Raw genomic sequence first — 14721 nt, 5'->3', positions numbered from 1 at the left:
CGGGGACGGGCACTAAGCACTCTGCACAGTTGGGGTGGCAGGTAGTTTTAATTCCGTCAAGCAGGGAGGCAGGGAGGGGGGTGGAGGGAGGGGGATGTTTAATATGGTTATGTTCTTTTTTGATTGCAGTTTCCAAAAGGACACATATATGAGACGTTCTCAGACATGGCACACCAGGCACATTGCAGACACGAATCCGTGACAGCGCATATCCATTATACCAGTAATGACAACGCAGGATCCACAAGAGCCTAATCCGCAGACGTTCCCCGTGCCGGAAGTAACTCCCCGATCGCTGATTACATGGAATGTGCATGGCCTGGGGGACAAAATAAAGAGAGGTTTAGTCTTGCAGTGTTTAAAACTATGTTCGCCGACGGTCGCCCTCCTGCAAGAGACGCATCTAACCGGCACCACTTGCAAAGCACTAGATAGGTGGGGGTTCAAAATGGTAGTACATTCCGAGTTTCTCTGGTTCAAGAGGAGTAGGTATATTAATCAGAAAGCAGTCGCCGCTAATAATACATCAGACAAAGTCGGACCACTATGGCCGCTTTGCGGCTATTGCTGGTCAATGGGAGGGGCGACCTAATAATATAGTATCAGTCTACGTTCCTCCAGCCCTTTACGCTGTGACACTCCCAGCACTTAGTGACTTCCTGCTTGCTCTTCCGGAGGGGGAAATACTGATTGGGGGAGACTTTAATGCCACGATTGATGGGGCCCTAGACCGATACCCCACAAAGGTACACACAACTGGCATCACTCATATGGGGGCTTTCTAGACGCACTTGGGCTCACCGATGTATGGAGATACCGCCACCCCACAGCACGACAATTTGCTTTTCACTCTGGAGTTCACAATAGCCTTTCCAGAATAGACTACTTCCTCGCGTCAGCAGACAGTTTGAGAAACGTGGTAAATATTGAAATCCGACCCTGGGGCATATCAGATCACTCCCCAGTAATGGATAGCACAAATGCGTACACTAGATGGTCTACTGGTAGCTGATCCACAGACAATAGTATGCACACTAGCTCACCACTTTCAACAGGTTTACACGTCGCTGTCCACCAGGACTACAGAAGAGGCGCTGACCTATATACATGATATTAATATGCCCAAGCTCATGCCAGAGGCGGCTCTCACGCTCGAGACCGATTTTACGGCCGAGGAGATACAGGTGGCAATCGGAGCTCTACATTCAGGGAAGGCAGTGGGACCCAATGGTATACCCATTGACCTCTATAAAAAGACAGCTGGGATAATTGCCCCGCATCTATTGCATATTTATTGTGATAGCTTGCAGGCAGGAGAACTCCCACTAGATCAGCGGATGGCCACCATAGTAGCAATCCCGAAACCCGGAAAGCCCCCTGAAGACTGTGCCTCATATCACCCCATATCTTTAAATCGATACGGAGGCTAAAATCCATGCGAAACTCATTGCTACAAGACTGACTCCGCACCTTGCGACCCTAATACACCTAGATCAGTCAGGATTCATGCCGGGCAGAAACACGGAGACGCATACATCGCTTGATAGCCCGTATACCGTATATCCAAGAGCCAGCTGTCATCCTTCCCTTGGATGCCCGAATGGCATTCGATATGGTGGAATGGCCCTTCCTTTTCGCAGTGCTTACTCACCTAGGGTTTGGGCCCAAGTTCTGCACGTAGATACGCTTATTAAATGCTAAACCACTGGCACATGTTACGGCAAACGGCCACCTATCCAAAGATTTCCCATTGACACGTGGCACGCGCCAAGGTTGCCCACGGTCACCGCTGCTGTTCGCCCTTGTGCTGGGACCACTGGCGGCATGGATTAGATGGAACCGATGATCCGAGGGATTGGGTGGGCGGAAGGATGGGAGGACCGCATCTTGTTATATGCGGATGATGTATTGTTATATATGGCCTCCCCTGAGCACTCCATTCTGGTGCTCCTAAATATTTGTGAACTCTTTGGTCGGGCATCTAGTTATACCATAAACTGGTCCAAATCGATCTCATTTGTACTTCATGGCCCACCGCCACAACTTCCTAGAGATTGCCAATTGCAGATCGCTGAGGGCACATTTAAGTCGAATATGCTACTTACCAGTATGCATCTGTTCTTGGCATGTAGGGCTGCTGACATTCATATCTGTGCATAGATCGCCGCCTAGTGTTGGGTCCGGATGATTGCACATTGTTGTCCTGGAAGAGTCTTCGAAGTATCACGAGATAGGTGGCTCCTCCCCTGGACTACAGTGCGCATGGGCATCCTCTCCATCCTCAGATTGTTTTTCCCCATTGTGGCAGTGATGGAGTAGATATAGTAAGTGATGACCATGCTATACAGTAATTCTGAGTGCTGCAGCCGCTACAGGCGCCGGGGAGGAGGGTGGGCGATATGAATGTCAGCAGCCCTACATGCCAAGAACAGATGCATACTGGTAAGTAGCATATTCGGTTCGAGGCATGTGGGCTGCTGAATTCATATCTGTGCATAGAATATATAGCAGTCCCTCCATTAGCGGCGGCTGCCCGTGCCAGCTGCAGCAGTCTGAAAAAGGGTTTTGAGAACAGCCTGTCCTACAGCTGCCTGCTGTTTTGAGTGTACATCTACACAATAGTGTTTGGTAAATGTATGTATAGTGGACCATGTGGCTGCTCTACATATTTCCTCTAAAGGAATGTTCCCTAAGAAAGCCATGGATGCCCCTAACTTTCGTGTTGAGTGGGCTTTTGGAGGAATCGTTAATGTGCGTTTAGCTTTTTTATAGCAAATTTGAATACATGTAACGATCCATCTGGCTAGCCCTGCTTTGGAAATGGCGTTGCCCTTGTGTTGTGGAGAAAAGGCAACGAACAGTTGTTTTGTTTTCCTAAAATCCTTTGTTCTGTTTATATAGTACATGAGGGCCCTCTTTACATCTAGTGTATGGAGCATTCTCTCAGCGACATTTTCTGGATTTGGAAAGAAAACAGGCAGTTCAATAGTCTGATTCATGTGGAACTGCGATATCACTTTAGGCATGAATTTGGGGTTGGTACGTAGTACGACCCTGTTTGCGTGAACCTGTATGAATGGCTCTTGAATGGTTAGTGCCTGGAGTTCACTAACTCTTCTCAACGAAGTGATTGCCACTAAGAAAGCTACTTTCCAGGTGAGAAACTGAATCTCACATGAATGTAGAGGTTCAAAAGGTGGACCCATCAGTCTGGTGAGGACCACATTTAGGTTCCACACTGGTGCCGGTGGGTGTCTTGGAGGAATCACTCTTTTGAGTCCCTCTAAGAAGGCTTTGATGGCAGGCACTCTGAATAAAGAGAGGTGCTGCCTGTTCTGAAGATAGGCTGCTATTGCGGTTAGATGTATACGTATGGAGCTGTATGCCAGATTGCACCGGTATAAGTGTAGCGGGTAACAGATGATGTTATGAATGGATGCATCCAGCGGGTTAATGTGATTGTTTTTACAGTAAATGACAAATCTTTTCCATTTAGCTGCATAGCAAGCTCTGGTTGTGGGTCTCCTGGCCTCCTTGATGATATTCATACATTCAGGAGGCAGGTTCAGGTAGCCAAACTCAAAGACTTCAGGAGCCAGATCGCCAGGTTCAGCTGTTGCGGATCTGGGTGCTGAATTTCGCCATGGTTCTGCGTTAGAAGTGTGGGTGTTAGCCGCAGCCTTTGATGCGGCACCACGGAAAGTTCTAGAAACGTGGTGTACCATGGCTGGTGTGCCCACGTTGGAGCAACCAGGATGAGCGTCATTGAGTGTTGCCTCAGTTTGTGTGCCACTAGCGGTATTAATGGCGCTGGGGGAAAAGCATACGCTAATCTGCCTGACCAGTTCATCCATATCGCATTGCCCTGTGACTGTGGATGCGGGAACCTGGCGGCAAAGCTTTGGCATTTTGCGTTTTCCCTTGTGGCGAAAAGGTCTATCTCTGGATGACCCCACTGTTGGAAGTATGGTTGAAGTACTGATGGATGTAGCTCCCATTCGTGTACTTGGTGGCTGTGTCTGCTGAGCAGATCCGCCATCTGGTTGTCTTTGCCTGGGAGGTGTTACGCCATGAGGAACATGTTCCTTTGAATGGCCCACTTCCACATGCTCTGAGCCAGATGAGACAACTGTGGAGAGTGTGTTCCTCCCTGCTTTTGTATGTAGTACATGGCAGTCATGTTGTCCGTCCGGATCAACACGACTTTGTTGCATAAGTGTACTTTGAATGCCTTCATGGCTAGGAAGCTCGCCATCAGTCCCAGAAGGTTGATGTGCATCCTCTTTTGCTGTGTCGTCCATAGTCCCTGCACTGTGTAATTGAGTACATGAGCTCCCCAACCCTGGAGAGAGGCGTCCGCTGTCAGTATTATTTGTGGAACAGGCTCTTGGAACGGTCGGCCCTTGCAAAGGTTTTGTGGATTCCACCAATGCAGAGAGTTGTATGCCCGACCGCTCACCAACACTAGGTCCTTCAACTGACCCTGAGCCTGATTCCATTGACGTGCCAAGCACTCCTGAAGCGGGCGCATATGTAGTCTCGCGTGCGGGACTATGAAGATGTAGGAGGCCATCATGCCTATCAACTGCATGAACACTCGCGCTGGAAGGGAGTGTTGAGGTCTGAATTTTTTTTATCAGCAGTTGTATGCTGTTGATCCTCACAAGATTTGGCTGAGCTTTGGCTGCCAGAGTGTCTATGGTGGCGCCCAGGTACTGCCGTACGTGGGCGGGTTGAAGATGTGATTTTGGATAATTTAGTGAGAATCCCAGACTGTGAAGAAGATGAATGGTGTGGGACATGTGGCTGGCACACTGCTGGGCTGACTTTGTCTGAACAAGCCAGTCGCCCAGGTAAGGGAAGACGTGAATGTGCTGTCTCCGTAAGTGTGCAGCCACTGTTGCCAGGCATTTGGTAAAGACCCTGGGTGCTGTTGTTACTCCGAAGGGGAGAACTTTGAACTGATAATGTTGATCCTGAATAGTGAACCTGAGATATTTTCTGTGTGATGGGTGTATGGGTATGTAGAAATACGCATCTTTTAAATCTAGTGTTGCTAGGAAGTCTCCCTGACTGAGTAACGGCAGAACCTGCTGGAGGGTGAGCATATGAAAATGCTCTAACAGAATGTATTGGTTGAGAGGTCTTAGGTCCAGTATAGGTCTTAGAGACCCGTCCTTTTTTGGGATCAAGAAGTACAGAGAGTACACTCCTGACCCTTGTTGTTTTGCAGGCACGGGCTCTATGTCTCCTTTTTGCAGCATACTTAGTACTTCCTGCTGCAATAATGTTAAGTGCTCTGCGGACATAGGACGGTGTCTTGGTGGTATGTTGGGTGGATTGGATGTTAATTCTAGACAATAACCGTACTGGACAATGTCTGTGACCCACCTGTCTGTGGTGATGGATCTCCAGACTCTCAGGAACTGTTGTACTCTCCCCCCGACAGGTGTTATGTGGTCGGGGGGCAGTGACAAGACGTCACTGTTTGTTATTGGCGGAGGACCTGGTATTATTGTTGCCTTTGCCTCTGCCTTTGGTGCTGGATCCACGGTATCCACCCTTATTGTTCTTATTATAGGTACTCTGGGTACCTCCTTTATTGTACTGCTGCTGGGACCCCTGACCTTTAGCTGCTCCTGCATTCCTGGGGCGATGAAAGGAGCCACTCCGAAACTGCTGCGATTGTAGAGCCCCCATTGATTTTGCAGTTTCAGTGTCCTTTTTAATCTTTTCTAGTGTGGCGTCAACTTCTGGGCCAAATAAAAAGTCTGGGTTGACTGGTTGATGCAAGATATTAGTTTGAATGTCAGGTTTGAAACCTGATATTCTCAACCATGCGTGCCTCCTCAACATCACACTAGTGTTGATTGCCCTTGCTGCAGTGTCAGCTGCATCTAGTGCGCATTTGATGGACGCATTTGTAATGAGTTGTCCCTCTCTGATGAGGAGCTCCGCTCCCTCCTTGTAGTCATCTGGTAGGTGTTCTATAAGTGTGTCTAGGGTATCATAGTGGGATCTGTTGTATCTGGCTAGGAGTGCCTGGGTGTTGGCAATGCGCCAGATGTTTGCTGCTTGTGCTGCCACCCTTTTTCCTGATGTTTCAAGCACTTTGGACTCCTTGTCTGGAGGAGGAGCATCACCTGTAGTCTGCGAGTTTGCTCTTTTGCGAGCATTAGAGACTACCATTGAGTCTAATGGCAATTGACCCTTAATGTACATAGGGTCTCCTGGGGCTGGTCTGTATTTTTTTTCTATTCTTGGGTTTAATACCCGTGTTCTTGTTGGCTCCTTAAAGATGTCTTTAGCATGTTTAAGAACCCCTTTTAGCATTGGTAGAGTCTTGACCGTTCTTTCTGATGTTGAGAACGTGTCCACCAAGAAATCCTCTTCCACAGAGTCAGAATGAAGTTCCACTCCGTGATTGGCAGCTGCTCGTTCAATGAGGGCATTAAAAGCAGCAGTATCTTCAGCGGGAGATGGTTTTATATTAGAAACATGAGTGTCAGGAGCATTTTGTGTGTCTCCATGGTCATTAGGGTCTCCCCATGCTTGATCCTGGTCGTGCTGTTGGTCATCAGGGTCATTATCCATAGGATAAGTGGTATCCTCATAATAGCCGTCTCCTGCATCCGCCTCCGAGTGTGTGGGAGAAAAGTATTATGGTTCCTGGTTATATGTTTGGTAAGGTTCCACAAGCACTGGTGTGGAACCCGACGCCATTTTCTTTTTGAGTGGAATTTTGTATGAATCCAAAGTGTTTACTGGGACAATTTTGCGCTTGCGGAACAGCAGTCTACCAGTATCTACGTCGATAAACTGCTCCTGTGAGTCTTCAACATCTGTTCTTTCAGTGGACGTTGTTTTTGGGTGCTCGATACTCTTCCTAAGTTCGAACATCTTGGGTGTCCCTGGTGGTGGCAATCCAAACGTGATAGGCGCCGGCGTTGAGGGAGCTTTGGCGACCTTCTTTAGTTCGGGGCCTTGTTTCGGTTCGAGAGTGTCCCGTTCCCTGATGCGCTTTAGGGACTCCGATACCTGCTTTAACATGGATGTTGACGGTGCTTTTGATCCGACAGGCTCTTTGGAGACAGGCTTCGACGCTGTCTCTTTCCTGTTTTAGGGGCTTCGATCCGAAGTTTCGGGCCGACGCTTTGTTGATCGGGCATCTTTGCAGTCTCAGCACCCCTCGGTGTCGATGTAGTCTGATCGACCACCTTGACTTTGGTCTTCGGCGCCCCAACCTTCGGTGCCATAGGCCTTTGCGTCTTTTCGGGACCGAGGGCCTTCGTTTGCTTCTCGGTGCCGAAGTCCTTTTTTGGTTTCTCGGTACCGAAGTCCTTGTTAGGTTGTTCGGCTCCGATGTCCTTCTTTTGTGTTGACGGATTGGAAGGTTTCGATGCCTTCGATCCGACCAGGACCAGTTGCACTTTCAGTTTCGATTTTACTGGTGCAGCTTTTGGTTCCGATTTTGCGGGATCGACTCCAGTGTTTTTAGATATTTCTGGCTCTTTTGTAATGTTCAAAGCCGGGCCTGCAGGCGGGGCTGTAGAACGATCCGGGCGATCTTGGGTAAGGCCTGCAGGCGAACCCTCGACCTGAGCCTTATGGAGACTATGTCCCCCGGCCTCCGTATCGACGGATTGGCTTAGCTCTTCGCCTGAGCTATCTTCCTCGGCCCCAAGGGCCTCATTGTCATCTCCTACCTCATCGACTACGTCTTCTTCCTCGAAGATCTCCTCGTCGTCATCGTAATATTGGGAGTCATGCTCCGAAGCAGGATCAGATTCTACTTCTTCGACGCTCGACATCTTCATCCTCGGTACCGAATATGTTGACCGGGGTAGGCGCCGATTTGTTGGCCTCCAATCGAGCCGCTCGTCGATTCCGAAGTGTTTTCTTGGACCGGAACCGAGCGCAGGCCATACACTTGGTTTCATCATGATCCGGTGATAAACATTTGTTACACACCGGCTGGACATCGACGTGTGGATATTTGGCGTGACATAGAGGACATCTCTTGAAGGGAGTCCTCGATTCCATCCTCCAACGTTGATTTTCTGTTTGAACCGAACTCGATCCGATAGAGGTGAATAAAATAATCTATCGATAACGAACGCAAACGATACCGACGATATCTAAAGACTAAATAAAGTTTTTCCTAACTTGAGCTAAGATAAGCACATCCGAACCCAATGGCGGAAAAAAAACAATCTGAGGATGCCCATGCGCACTGTAGTCCAGGGGAGGAGCCACCTATCTCGTGATACTTCGAAGACTCTTCCAGGACGACAATGTGCAATCATCTGGACCCAACACTAGGCGGCGATCTATGCACAGATATGAATTCAGCAGCCCACATGCCCCGAACATTTGGGTATTTATAACGGCTAGCACGGATGAATTCTTAAAAAGGAATCTAGTACCTCCCCTAGAGCGTTTAAAAAGGAATGCGATACACTGGGGCGCCTTACCACTGACACTGCTAGGAAAAGCAGCTTTTTTAAAAATGATGGCGCTCCCCCGATTCCTGTTCGCATTGGAAAACACGCCATTCCCAGTACCTCCAGGCTACTATCCCTTCCAAATATACAATTGTACTATTGGGCAGCTCAGTTGAAAATCATTACTCAGTGGATAAACGCCCCGCAAACAGACCCCGCGTTCCAAGCAGATAGACATGGGTTGGGAGAAGAAGGAATTATGGCAGCACTTTACAACAAAACACGACCCCTTCGTTAATCGGGCCTACATTGCAGACAGTCAACATATGGCACACGGCACACACTAAATTGAGCTGGCAAGGAGTTATAACCCAGCTTACTCCACTTTGACATACACGGCGGCTTGGGAGACTCAAGAACAGTAAGGGGTTTGCCCAATGGGATTAGATAGGCATTTCCACGTTGGGTGACCTATGGAATAAAGGGGAGGTGGTCACATTTAAACGCCTTAAAGAACAGTATGGGTTGGCACCCTCGGAAATATTTATACACACAGATCAAACATGCGCTACAGACAGCCTTACCCCCCGGCACCAAGGTCCCAGAGGCCACTCCCCTAGAAGATAGGCTACTAACTGACTACATGCACAAAAAGGCTACTTCCCTCACCTATCAAAAGCTCGTTAACAATTTACCTGATCCTACGGTGGCACTCGGGGAAAAATGAACCCGAGATGTAGGGGAACTGGACGAAACCGAATGGCAGGGGGCAATAGCGTCCCCGCGTGAAGTGGGAATACCCTCGAAACTCAGATTAGTGCAACTCAAAATATTACATCGTACCTACTACACTACACTAACCCTATGCAAAATAGGGGCGACCCCACACCCGTATGCTTGAGGGGATGTGGGGAGGAGGGCACGTTTTATCACACCATATGGCAATGTCCGAAGATCGAAGCATACTGGGTAAAGGTAATGAGAACAATATCACAAATCGAGGAGGTGTCACTGGTGCCAGAACCAAAGAGGTGTTTGTTGAATGTTTGGGAGCCGAATGACCTTACTCTCCCAGCACAAGATTGGGCTACACTGGGAATAATGATTGCAAAGCGTAATATTGCCCAAAAATGGGGTTTGGAAGAGTCGCCAACAATCGCCGCATTGTGCAAAGACATGGACACAGCAATGGTGGCCGAAAAAGTAGTGTTCATCAATCGAGGATGTCCTTGAAAATGGAATAAAGTATGGGGGGGCTTGGAATAAGTTCAGGGGTTACATCTGTGAACCACCCAGGCTGCAGACAGATGAGGTTTCTGATGAGGAGGAGGGAGGGGAGATACGAGAATAACGCAGGGAATACGGTTATACCTATGCCTGCGGATAATAATGATGTGCAAAATGTCAAGGGAATGTTTAACAACGGACTGCAATGTATGTAAGTGCTATATGATTGAACTCTGCATTGTTTCTAATAAAAAGAGTTTAAAAAAAAAAAGCAATGCCTGTAATTGGCAGGTCTCAGGTTTTAATACTAGTGATACAGCTCAGTGGGTTTAGAGTTCCTTATGTAAGCTGCATGTAACTAGTTCTGAGCCTAAGAAACAGACCCGAGAGTTGGATGCATGCAGCAAATATGTCCATGTTGTTTGTGTGGTGTAAGCTTGCATCTGTGCAGGGCTTTCATCTTCAGCTTTCGATCACATGAATGTCATTTAGTTGGAGAATATTAATATTAAATGTCAACAACAATTTCTATTACTGTATGACTCATACAGTAATAGAAATTGAGATAAGTAAAAGTTCATAATTAGTGTAGGAATAACTAAATGCATGAAATAATGCATATTATTCTTGAACACAGACAGATAATAAGTGACATATTTCTCTCGTGTTCTTCTTGTTTACATGTTTGTAAATCACATTTCCATGGAACGCAGCAATATCCGCTGGGATTGTTCTCGGCATACAGTAAAAGCAACATATGACACTGCCCATCCAGTTCTCCAGATGGTACCATGTCTAAACCACAGCACGTGCTGTGGCTGCCAACTCTGAGCAGGGAGATTTAGAAGCAAGGAGGCAGTCTAGGGTAAACGTGGGATTTGACTTCAATGTATGGCCTCCACGTGGCTGTCTCGAGTAGGGTCACAGTGAGGGTTGTTGAAACGTCACTATGATGTAAATTGTGCTCCTGTGAGATGTCCATGAACCAGCCTTTAGGAAATACCTCAGAATTTAGGACCGCTACAGCATGCTCTAATGAAGGATCCCGCTCTTTGAACACCACAGTGGCCCTCGCTCAGTCCTGTAAACAACAACTGTCCCACAGCAGAAGATCTGGCTGATGCCTGTCCCTGTATGCTACGCTTGAAGCTGCAGGAACAGTGACCAGAGAGTCGACTGCTATCTGAGTCAGATCACTAGCAGCTGCAATGCCGGATGTATAGAGCACAGTGGCATCTGATTCAAGTTAAAAGACCTGCAGTGTGTGTTCCATAGCGCGCTGTGACATCTGATTCAAGTGAATAGGAGCTACAATGTGTGCTGCATAGAGCGCTGTGGCATCCTATTTAAGTTAATAGGAGCTACAATGTGTGCTGCATAGAGCGCTGTGGCATCCGATTCAAGTTAATAGGAGCTACAATGTGTACCGACATGAAGGAGAGGGGGGGGCCCCCCCCCGCCCCCCCCATCTATCGCCAGAGCCCTTCATCTGCTCGCGCGCGCAATGTCAGGGACAGGTCAGCAGTCTGCGATAATGAGCGGATATATATATAAATAAAACGGGATCGAGGCACGGCGCTCAGCGGCAGGGAGTCTGCTGTCCCAGTGGAGAGGCACCGCTGAGAACTATAAATCTGGGTGCGCGCCAAAAACATAGTGCTTACCGACATGAAGGAGACAGTGTATAACACCGCAAGTAAAAGATCCAGTCCCGGTGGACGGCGCTAAAAGTGGACAAGGCGGTAACAAGGAGGGACTAAGAAGCCTCCTTTACAATCAGAAGCCAGCATTTCGCATGGAAGATGACGCTACACAATAAAGAAAGATTGGGGGGGGCGGGGGGGGAGGCTTCAAGTCCCCTTCCAGAAGCTTCCAAAAGAGTATTGATTACAAAAAGCCCTCGCATGGGGAGCTGCTAACGCCAGGCGAGACCTAAAAAGGTTTGTGCTACATAAATACCTACACAAGTCCAGAGTGTTTAAAGAAAGTGCCTTTTCATGCAACAGAGAGCAGGAATGGAGCTTTGGGTGCATATCGGCAGGTAGAGGTGTGCCAACTAGGCTTTAATAAAAACCTGTGGAGAGGGGTTCCAGTTGCCTCAGATCGAAAAAATGGCCAAAGAGTATGAATGAAGAGAGGTTGTGTCTTTACAGCTGAAGCAGTCGACCTTGAAGCTGGGGAAACCAGATTCGAGTATCGGCAGGTTCGAGTTTCAGCAGGGACGCTCAACATTCTGCGATTCTGGGAATATCACTTAATCTCCCCATGCCTAACAAAACACGAATGTGCCCTTCTGTAACGCAACTAGTGCTCACGTTAAGCGCTCCGATACCTTGTTAAACTCAGAAACAAAAAAAAAAATGAGTGGGGGGGGGGGGGAACATAATTGACCATGAGGTACCCTTTAGAGTGCCTGAATTTAAAGCAAAATAGCAATCAAAATTCAGACTTATTTGTGCTTAACATAGAAACATATCCTGTGGCACAATGTTCTACATATATATCCCAATACAATGCAGTCTAACAGATTTCGCCGATGAAACATTTCTGTGAATCCCCTTTCTCATGGTACAGAAACCCAAAGCAGTATGAACAGATTTAAATTGGATCAAACTGTGAAGTTTGCAACATTAGGACAGTGTTAAGTTCAAGATAACTTCCCTAAAGAGAATGACTGGAAAAATAATTTTAGTTCACTGCATAACACAAAAATCCAAGTCCACTTCCCCACCCATCCAACCCATATTCCCCTCAAAATCTATTTTATTTACTCACCAGCCAGAGGAATTGTTGGACTACTCGGGTATTGCTTAATTTCTTTTTGTTGCACACCAAACATTGTACCCTGAGAATTATTCTGTGTTACTGACGGAGAAGTCAAAATGTAGCCCTAGAAAAAACCAACAATGAAGCTATAATTTCTGAATGTTACACAACTTATTTAATAGTTTTGTGTGTTTACTACAGAACTATATATACACTCACCTGGATCTAGTAACACTTTGTTCAAATTATAAATTATGATAAAAGAATTTAATTTGAGCTTTCTAAAAAGAAAACACACTTGGTGCTAAAGAAATCAAGATAATGAAAGGCATGCTGTGGACTCAGTAAATGTTGAATGGTGCATTGGTAGAAGTCAAGACATACTATTGATGCTAGTGGAGAGCCCTTCTGTTGTGACAGTTTGGCTTATCCAAGTGGTGGGTGGCCCGCGCAGCCTCACTTGCTCCACTGCCTGCACCCATTTCATGTACAGTGGGACCACACATTGCTCCCACCCCATGGGAGCAGCTTTTCGTTTGCTCTGATCAGGCAGTAGCATTGTGTGACTGCCTGCCAGCGAGAGAGTTGGCAGGGAATGTCGATTCTCATAGATTATTGCATAGAAAATCGTGATTTTATTTTAGATAAGGAGGCTAGCATTATGCATATTGCTTTTATTTACCACTTCTGAGCGGCACTTTAAAGAACTTTAGAATAGAACCTTAACACCAAACAATAGAAAAGAACTCGAAGGTCCCATAAGATCCTGTCGTCCACCATCTTCTACCTCTTTCGTTTTCTCCAAACTTCCTCTTGATCAAAACATAGATTCTTCTGTAACTATGTCTTGTAACCACACAAATACAAAAATGTATCCTAACTTTCTGTAAATAATAAAAATTACTTATTTAACCAAAACTCTAAACCATCACTTTTACACATTTAAGACTAAGTTACTAAAGACGATTTCTTAAGTCAATATACTTCTCAAAAAAGCGCTCATCATAAAACCCATCTCCTCTTACTCCAAACCCAAACCCAAGGTGGGAGGGAGGGATAATGCTCGCCTGCTTGTCTTTAATAAAATAACAATTCTCTATGCAATACATCTATGAGAATTGGAATTTTATGGCAAGACAGGAGGGTAGCATTATGCATGTTCAAAACTTTTTTTGCAACATGCTCAATTTGTTTGAAATACAATTTCCTGAAATCTAAACTTCCACCATTAACGAAAAAGTCTTGCTAGGTATCGCACCCCTTAGAGAATGTGCTGTAAAACATTCAAGTTCACACCTGCCTCCTTCATAACTGATTATACCCATCTAGCAATAGTTGCTGCAGAAACCGCCTTATACGGTTTAACATATGAAATCAGCAACAGCTCTTAACGCCAAAACCCTGCTCTCACATTCTTTAAAATACTTGAACGGGGGGCGTGGCTAAGATGGCGGCCGAGTGAAATGAATGGGGGGGCGTGGCTAAGATGCCGGTCGAGTGAGACGTGTTTCTCCGTCTCTCCGGCGCCGCCACCTATCGCCTTGTGTATCCGGTCCCCTGATGCCCATCAACTTCTGCTCTGTCGCCTGCTGGAGTGGCCCACGTACCGGCTGATCCCGGAGCCCCCGTTTCGAGGAATACCGGGGCTCCGGTGTGAGACGCGAGCCTGCCCCGCCCCGGTCTTGCTGCGGCCCGGCAGGCCGCGGTGCGGGCGCGGCGACGGAGGCGACTCCTGTGGGATCAGAGTACGCGGGCCGCCTGGTGCTGACTGACGCGCCACCGGTGGAGGCGGGGGCGCTGGTGGAGACCCGCGAAACGTGAAGTTCGGGCGGCGTCGGCCGCCGAATATGGCCTTGATATATTGGTGAGGCGGTTGACGCACGTGTGGGCCTGCGGCTGGTGGGGATATGGCCGGCGGACTCTGAGGCCTTGAAGCTTACCTGTGAGGTGGGACGTTGCTTGGTGGCTCCAGCGGGGCCCTCCGGTCCCGGCACAGCTACGACCCGGCGGCCCAGCGGACTCCGGCGATGGACCTGAGGGTGCCGGCGGTGGGAGCTAGTGCAGACCTCCTTCACGACGGCTGGCGACAGCGAGGGCCACGAGGTGTGAGGATCTGCTGGAGGGTCCCTCTGCGGTTGGTTCCGGCGCACGCTACCTGGCGGGGCTTCGCACCCTCTGTGGAAAGCGCCTCTCTACACCCCGGTGAGTGCTGGCTTCTGGGGGTGCTGCTCGGTCCGCATTTCGGCGGACGGGGGACCGGTCGCTGCTGGGGTGTGCAGTGAGG

General features: G+C 48.0%; 1 protein-coding gene across 11 annotated transcripts in view; it reads right to left on the bottom strand.

Moving 5' to 3' along the window:
* Positions 1-14721, bottom strand: part of ZNF280D (zinc finger protein 280D) — an 896727-nt gene that overhangs the window by 718122 nt on the left and 163884 nt on the right. For all 11 annotated transcript variants that reach the window (XM_085644120.1, XM_085644117.1, XM_085644119.1 and 8 more), the window contains one exon: positions 12447-12561. In XM_085644120.1, the coding sequence (XP_085500246.1) occupies positions 12447-12561 (115 nt within the window). The remainder of the gene's footprint in view (positions 1-12446; positions 12562-14721) is intronic.

Source organism: Triturus cristatus, chromosome 3_1, assembly GCF_964204655.1.
Source record: "Triturus cristatus chromosome 3_1, aTriCri1.1, whole genome shotgun sequence".
Lineage (NCBI taxonomy): Eukaryota > Metazoa > Chordata > Amphibia > Caudata > Salamandridae > Triturus > Triturus cristatus.
This window is presented reverse-complemented; position numbering and strand designations above follow the sequence as displayed.